At 37.6% G+C, this 8,251-nt stretch overlaps 1 protein-coding gene across 1 annotated transcript; it reads left to right on the forward strand.

The window, feature by feature from the left end:
• The first annotated feature begins 1,367 nt into the window (after nt 1-1,367).
• On the forward strand, nt 1,368-7,094 carry NDUFV3 (NADH:ubiquinone oxidoreductase subunit V3). Its single transcript, XM_042458390.1, has 3 exons — nt 1,368-1,431; nt 3,152-4,018; nt 6,872-7,094. Exons 1-3 carry the CDS (start codon nt 1,368-1,370, stop codon nt 7,036-7,038), a joined length of 1,098 nt encoding a protein of 365 aa, XP_042314324.1. The 3' UTR covers nt 7,039-7,094.
• Nucleotides 7,095-8,251: the final 1,157 nt, after the last annotated feature.

The raw sequence follows: 8,251 nt of genomic DNA on the forward strand, positions 1-8,251 counted from the left end.
TGTTTGGAAAGCTGCAGAGAAGAAGTTGGGAGCCTCATGCAGCACACAGGCTGCATTTGTCCCACCTATCCTTCAGACTAGGCCTTTCTCATCCCTGTCTTAAGCAGGGATAAGGAACACATTGCCCGTCAGAAGGGGTTGGACTGCAACTCCTATCATCCCAGCCCATGTTAATTGTGAAGGATGGTGGAAGTAGTAGTTCCAGGATACCTGAATGGCTATTCATTCATCATCCTTCTCCAAAAGAATGATTGTACTGTATATTTTATCTTGGCTTTTACATAGGTTGATTTGCCAAATCTGTTTCAGTAGAATATCTTTCACTTTTATTGGACCTATATTTTTCTGCTTATATCCTTAAAATGTTTGTGAACATGATTGTATATACTGTACATACTAGCCCACATTCCATTAGCACTGCCAAGTCAGGGGCATCTTGGGCTGTGAGATTTCAGGGCCAAAACCTGAGATTTGAGTCATCCCCTGATGGTGTAACAAGGAGCAGGTCTTGGTTATTAAGTATGATACAAGACGCACCAACCACATTTGCTAAGAGCATGACATTCAAATAATAAATACTAAATCTAACAAAAATTAGAAGACTTCTCTGGTCAGAAATTCAGTTTTCCATACTCTGCAATGAATAGAGCATGCACACAATACTTTCCCTGCTGTATAACACATTTGCAAGTACTGTTGTTAAGGACACGTGGGAGTTTTCAAGCTATGCTTTGAACAGAAAACAGATTACTATAGTGAGGGGTGTGGGATGGATAGTAGATGTAATAAACTGGTTCCTATTGGCTAGTCCTAGCTGGAATTAAACCCGTTGAATCAATTGTTGAATGATGAATCAGCAAACAGAAAAATCCCATTGATTCAGTGAATCTATTCTAGTTGAAGTTACAACAGGATTCAGGCCAAAATGTGTGTAACCCCCCCCCCTTTCTCTCTCTCTCTCGGCAGTGCTCTCACCCTGAGTATCCTAACCCTAAACACCAGAGAAGAGGGTCTAAGCCCCAAGATCCAGGAACTCTAGTACTATCTATTATAATTATAATTCTTCAAACACGGCCAATCCAGTAGTAGGAGTACATGAGAGGGTTAAGTGAGGAGTATCGTGATGTCCTCTTGCTAAAATTTAGCCATTAGATTTGAAGATATAATTTTTGTTTACTTCCTGATTTCTCAAGAGTTATTCAATAATTATTAAAATGAAAATGTATAATTCTGCTCCTGTGTATTTTAAATACACCTTTATCTTTCCCCATATTTTAATGATGACCAGCACTAATGCTTGATGTTAAGAATTTCACTTTTTTAACTCCCTGAATTTCACAGCATGCACCCAGCCCCAGCTTAGTTCCATGCTGACATGTTTGCTTGATGTCTTTGAGTACTTTTGCCTGAGGCGCCTGCAAAGTGCACTCGGTACAAGTACTTCTCAGAAATGAATTAATGGTCCTAAATCTAAACACAAATCTTATTAAAGTTTTTCTGAGCTTAAGTGACACTAAAATGCAGACTGGCTTGAGTTGATGGATTTAAGGAAAGAAATACACCAAGCACATGTTACAGAGGACGCATCAAAGGCTAGATAGGACAGAGTTTGGAACAAAGAAAGGGTGATTCAGATAGCGAAGGGCTAAAGTAAAATATGTTCAGAAGTAAGATAGTTGTAAGGCATGAACTTTAAATAGGTACACGGCAGACTGTACTGGGATAAAACCAGTTTTCAAATAGATAGTGTGTCTGTTCGAAATTAAAAGAGGGATATCTTATGGCACCTTTGCGTTCATGGATTTTAGTCCATTACTTCAGATGCATTGATGCTCACCCTAAAATAAATTAGTGAAGAGACAGAACCAGTAAGAGTGATCAGGTTGTTCTCCAGTTGAAGCAGTGGATCCATCTGCAACTTTGACTTTCCAATTCTCATTTTTCCCCTGGTATGAACTAGGGCTCTTCATAGGAGATCAATGGAAAGGACTAGATTACTTTATACTGCAGGCAAGGGAATGTCTCATGATAAAATTTCTGACTTATGGCCTATCACGTGGTTTTCTGGGGTTGGCCAAGGTCACTCAGTGGGTTTCCATGGCCAAGTCGGGAATCAAATCCTGGTCTCCAGAGTCATAGTTCAACGCTCAAACCACTATACCACACTGGCTCTCCTGGCTTTCATAGTGAAGCAATATGTGCTGCTCCCCTAATGTCCAAGGAGTCTTGGATGCAGTTGCTAGATTACCTGGTGTGCAAATGTCTAAGGAGTCTTTGCCCTTTTGCTGGTGGTCTTTTTTGCCTGATTCTGTAATACTAGCCATATTATACAGTACAGCGTAGTACAATAACATTTTCCTAGGAGGTATTCCTTCTTAATTAATTGATGGAATTCACTGCTGCAAGATATGTCCCATGGCCACTGTGATTTAGATGGCTTTCTAAAAGAGTTAAATAAATTCATGGGGAGGCATGTCTTATTAATGGTTGTTGAAACCTTAGGTACTATTCTTCTCACCAGCTGATGTGACAAACAAACAGAAGGCTGCTGTTTTCATGTTATGCCTCTGTATGCCTGGACAACATACACTTGGTTGCAGTTGCTCTAATTTCTATATTAGATGGTCTCATCAAGTAAGATACTTTTTCGTTCACAGAAAGGATAAGTATTAGGATGAAGATCCTTAGTTTTTGGCAGTTTTGAGTAAAGTTAATGTTATTTATGTAGGTAAAAGAAACTCAAGAACATTTTCTTTTTGGCCTGAACTAGAAAACTAATGACCAGATTAAAAACAATAAAAAGAGAGTGGAAGCTACCACTGAGAGACAAAATAAATGTATATGTCATTTAACAAATACATGTCCACAGCTACAATTTAAAAAACAACAAGAAGTGATTTCATTTCCTTATAACAATATATGAAGATTGCTCTCACTGAAGATTATATTGCAGTTGTTGAAAACTGTGACAGAACTAAAGTTCTTTGTTTGAATTAGTTTGTGGCAAAAATATGCATTCAGATACGATATCTTCCATCTGTCATTTCATAGAAATAATTGACATAGAGGATTACATCAAATTGTTACCCACCAGAACAACAGTTGAATTTTCATTACATGCATTCTCCTAACTCTTTCCCACAATTTACAGATGAAGGTGAAACCATAACTAACACTAAAGCAGATGCAGCTCTAAAGTTAGCAGATGAAGATCTGAGGAAATTCTTGGTGAGAAAAACTTTGGTAGCATTTCCTCACAGAGCAAACCTTCCTCCTCTTGAAGGAGGGCCTGTTTTCTCCTCAGCAAGAGACTTTAGGAAGAAGTCAGAAGATGAAGGGTCATCCTCTTCCTCAAGCTCTGACTCAGATTCCAGTTCTGAAGATGATGATGGTGATGATGATGGTGGTGAGGGCTTCAAAGAAATCATAAAAACAAAAGTATCATTTCCAAGACGAGATCCCATCCTTTCTGGTGATAGTACAATGAAAGTAAATATAACAAGCGAAAAGAACTTTGCTCAAGAAAGAGTCAAGAGCAAACAACCCAAGAAGCTCCTTTATAGTCTGAAAATCACAGAGACCCCAATCAAACAAGAGCAGTTTTATCAGGAAGCTGCTGATAACAAACTGTTAAAATCTGATTTGGAGAAACATGCCATAAAACAAAGTCCTAAAGAGAGACCCTTAAAGAACACAGACATGGGAACAAAAATAGTGGAGAATCAAAGATCTGCAGAAATTACATCTAAGCAACTGAAAGCATCTATCCCTGAAGCAGCTTCTAGTACATTGTCTCAGACAAAACCCATGCTTCAGCAAGGTGTGCAAAATTTGACTTTATTAAATCAGAAAGCAAGCACGACAAATGAAGTACAAAATACTGAAATACAAAGAACAGCTGCTGTGCTACAAGAAGTAGTTTTGGATGACAGAACACCAGTGGCTGAAACTACAGAGAAGGAAGATATGGTCTTGGAAGCAGGAGTTCAGACTGAACAGCAGCAAAGCACTCTACAGGGTATTTCTTTATCTTGTTTGATCTGCTTTGGTCTTTTAGGAGCTGACAGCTTTATCTGTGCATCTGACTTGTACTCTTGACTACTCTGGTTGAAAACATCCTGGAATCTCTTTCATTCTGTGCTTATTTGAGAAGCCTTTTTCACTTTGCTGATAAGTTCTTTATAGTTATGGGTATTTGTGCATGCATTCCTTTCTTTGATTTTCCTGTTGAGCTTTTAAGCTGTTAGAGGGTGGCTTTCCTATCCATAACATTCTACTTAATTTTGCCTCTACCATTGTTCCTCCTCCTTAAATGCTGAAAAATTAAATAAAAATAAATCATTAGAAAAATCTTCAGTGCTGGAATAAGCCAAGTGAAAATGGATTGGCCTAATGAAATCAGAATTGTGTCCCATGGGGTCTTGCCTGATGTACAATGAGGCTGTTGAGCAACCCATTTAGCAGTCTCTTGCTCCTTCCTGCCCAGCACTTGCCTTTGGGCTTAACAGCTGCTTTTCTGCTAGAACTGACTGTCCAATATTCTCCACTCTGCTCCCCCACCTTCCATTTTGCAATGCTCTAATTGTTGTAGAAACTGGTTCAATTGTCCTGATTGAAATGTAAGGAACTGGACATCAAAGCTGTATATTATGACAAAATAGCCACACTACATGCCTTCAACTGTGTTCTTCTCTAGCTGCATATGCCAGTTAACTATGGTAAATGTCACTTCTGTAATGTTTCTAGAATATCTTGCAACATTCCAAGAACATTGAGACTCACTTTTGGTTTCAAAATACACCAAATGCTCAACCCAAAATTAATTCTCTTCCCCTGATATTTTTAAGACTACAGAATTGCCTCCAGTCAAACTATGGTCTTTATTATGTCCTTACTCTTTTTTATTCTGTAAAATAGTGTTTATTTATGTTAAAATATTTCTATACTGTCCTATATCATATGATCTCAGAGTAGCGTACAATAAAATCCGTTTAGCCAATAATACTGGGACATAATTTAAATACCGTAAATGCATATTAAACAATTTTAAAGTTCAGACAATTAAAATAAGTTTAAAAGGATGCTCAAATGCTTCAAGCATTAGCATATTTCCTATTTAAAACAATTTTTCTTCCCCCTGACTGAAATAATTTGGCAGTTTACAAGAAGAAAATAATACAAGTCTGGTGGTTGCAAAAGGAAGCCTGAGCATAAACCTCAGTCTTTTGAGGCTTATATGCATCCAGCAGAGGGCACCAATGACTGTGAAAAAACATGGTTGTAATGATATCTCTACACTGAAAACATGCTTGACAGTTTCCATTTCAGCTAGACTGTGATACAGAAAAACATGTAAGAAGACTAAAAGCATTTGTGGTGGCAGGGAGGCAGGTAAAACAAAGAAATTTCTAAAGAGGACAGTATTTTAATAACTTGTTAAGATGTGATTCAGGTGGGGCGGAGGGAGTAGAGGAGCTGCTTGATACATATGCGAATGTAGCAGAAAGCCAAAACTAGTGTTGTACAAAGCATAATCCAAAAATGAACGAGACTCAAAAATCCTGCCTTGTGTCCTGAAGCTCTTCCCTTCCATTCTAACATTAAGTTTAAGCTTTTTGACTATATACTGCTCTCTCCCATTTTTGTCTGTTTTCTATGTGCTCTGCAACTAGGATGCTGGTCAAAAGAGTACAGAGATGATAGGATTTTTACATATTCTTCACACTACCACCAAACACACACATTTTAAACTTTAAAAGTTTGATAATTTGGCAGTGACTGTGAATTGGCAGAGATGAACAGGAATAAAATGCTGGGTGAGATGCTGAGTCCTAGAAAAGAGAGTGATTAATGTTTGAGTTTTTCAAGTCAAAGATAGTACAGATAAAGTGGTTCCACTCAGAGCCCTGGTAGGTTCTCAGTACATGTCTTTTTTTTTTAAAACTGCCTATGAAGAATGGACAGCTTTTGGCTTTTGTGAATAGGGGCAAGGTGGCAATAGGGATCTAATCACTTCTTTAGGGAAAATCATCTATCTGGTTTGAATACTCTCCATTGATAGAGAGCTGTAGAATCTGTCAAAACACAAAGATGGGTCACAAATCAAAAGGCTGTACATGACTGTGCAGGGGGAAAATTGTGTTGAGTCAGAGTTGTGCTTTCTTGTGCATCCTCCTGCCAGTTGGGGGGGAAAAACCCACTACATTTGAAAATTATATTTCCTCTTTGGCCTTAGGAGCAGTGAAAAGCAAAATTCAAATTGCATGCTAGGAGGAGTATGTCTCAGAAGTTGGAAATGTTATTCAAAGTAACATATTACTTGTGGATTTTTTTAAAAAAATGTGACTACCATGATGTTAATTTCTTGTGAGTAATGTAGCACATAATATAAATTAATAAAAAAGTGCCCTACCTCCCAAAATTATGCAGGAATGACAAAATATTATTTTTGTGCAAAAATGATAATGGTTAAATTATTCTCATTTGTGTGTGTTCCTCAGTATTAAAAAAATGCATTCTATTTTTTATGTGTGATTTCCAAATTCTGGGATGTCTCATGTCCACATGCTCCTTTTTGCCCTGACATTCATGTACCTGAGTGAGAATGTTCAAAGAAACAAAGATTATTTTATTTGTAGTCAATTACAGCTTAATTTATACTCTTAATTGCGTACAGCTTGGTTCAATTTAACATGTTCAGATTGAGGTTCAGTTCTTTAATATTTTGATATATATTCTTAATTAGTAGTAAGCAGCCATTTCCAGTGACACTGTGTATGATAATCTCTACCCATATGAAATCTAACTCAGCTAGAAAAGAGTGAGTCTATTCTCTCATCTCTGGATTCACAAATATATTTTTCTCTCATAGAGACGAAGCCACCAGTTGAACCTGCTCAAGAAACATTTGACATTTCTTCCTACAAGAACCTGCAGCATCATGAGTATACCCCATACACATTTGTGGATTTTGATGTTTTGCTTTCAAAACTGAGGCTGCCTCAGCCATCATCTGGGAGATTATCTCCCAGGCACTGAATCAGATGAGGAAACTCAATATATTCTGACAATAAAGTAATACCTGTTTTAAAATACTTTAAATGAAGCTCTTGGCTTTTATTTAATCTATGAATCCTGTTGGTGATCAGTATAAACTCTAAGAAATCACAATAATAGTAGCTCTTTGGTTGTTCATCAAATGAGTTCTGATAGTAAATTTTAACATGATAATCTCCTACTGTATGCTGCTCTATGTAGGGTTAGCTAGAACTGCTTTGAAAATACTTGCAGATTACCTATCACTTGGAATTCACAATGTGAAGGTGGAAGCGAAAAAGAAAAAATGGGGGAAATATTTTGGTTTTTTCTTCATAACTTTTCCCCCTAAAAGTGCAAAAAATTTAGACTGATGTATAAAATGTTTAAAAGAATGCATACATGCATTGCTAGCTGACCTATACTCACCTGAATTGAATACTAAACACATTTAGGGCTTGGTGTTGGTAAAGAACTTGCAGGTCCTGTACAAATATTTAGGTTCAGGGACTGTAGTCAGGGATTTTGCCAAGTATAACCCTCCCCGAACATAGTGGCAAAGCTGTTGCATGACATAATCTCTAACTCCTTGTTTCTTTCTCGATTCAGATTTCTCCATCTTGTGCAGCAGCATGTGAAAACATATGTTTGGAAATATATCAAATCAAGAAATAGAAATATTCAAAAGTACAAAGGGTTTTTTCTCCCCCCATTTCAGGAAAAATTTAAATGCTTGAATGTCCATAAAGATGGTGCAAATGAAGGATCAGAATGGGGTAGAAAAAGTGGACAATGTTAGCTCATAAAATGAGATTGGCTAAGTGTGAGCAAGTGCCAGAGACTGGAGCGCTCCATTGCTCCCCTCCCTGGAGACCATGGAAAGCTGCACTCCTCCTCTAAATTTTTTTCTGTCTTCTGGCTGAAAACATTCTCCCATATCCTCTAAGTAATTTTGACACCTCTCCAGCTGTCATAGAGCTAGGAGATGCCAGGAAATAAACTAGAAGTTGACTTATAATTCCTTCCTGGTTACAAGAAAAGCCTGCTAAAATGGCCTTAATGTGGTAAAATTGCCTCCAAGGAGAGTGAGAAACTTTTTTAAAATGTTTTTTTCAATGGACATGATGGGGAGGCATGAAACCTCTAAAGTAGCCAGAGGGGGGCTGCAATTGTCTCATCTCAGGAGTGTACAGTTTCATGAAGCTGAGTTAGAATG

The sequence above is a fragment of the Sceloporus undulatus genome, chromosome 3 (assembly GCF_019175285.1).
Source record: "Sceloporus undulatus isolate JIND9_A2432 ecotype Alabama chromosome 3, SceUnd_v1.1, whole genome shotgun sequence".
NCBI lineage: Eukaryota > Metazoa > Chordata > Lepidosauria > Squamata > Phrynosomatidae > Sceloporus > Sceloporus undulatus.

What these genes read in the sequence shown, in the direction of transcription:
- NDUFV3 (XM_042458390.1), top strand. Translation starts at nt 1,368, where the DNA reads ATGCTGACATGTTTGCTTGATGTCTTTGAGTACTTTTGCCTGAGGCGC. An exon ending in GCGCCTGCAAAGTGCACTCG is followed by an intron (nt 1,432 to 3,151) that starts GTACAAGTACTT and finishes CACAATTTACAG; the next exon opens with ATGAAGGTGAAACCATAACT. An exon ending in GCAGCAAAGCACTCTACAGG is followed by an intron (nt 4,019 to 6,871) that starts GTATTTCTTTAT and finishes TTTCTCTCATAG; the next exon opens with AGACGAAGCCACCAGTTGAA.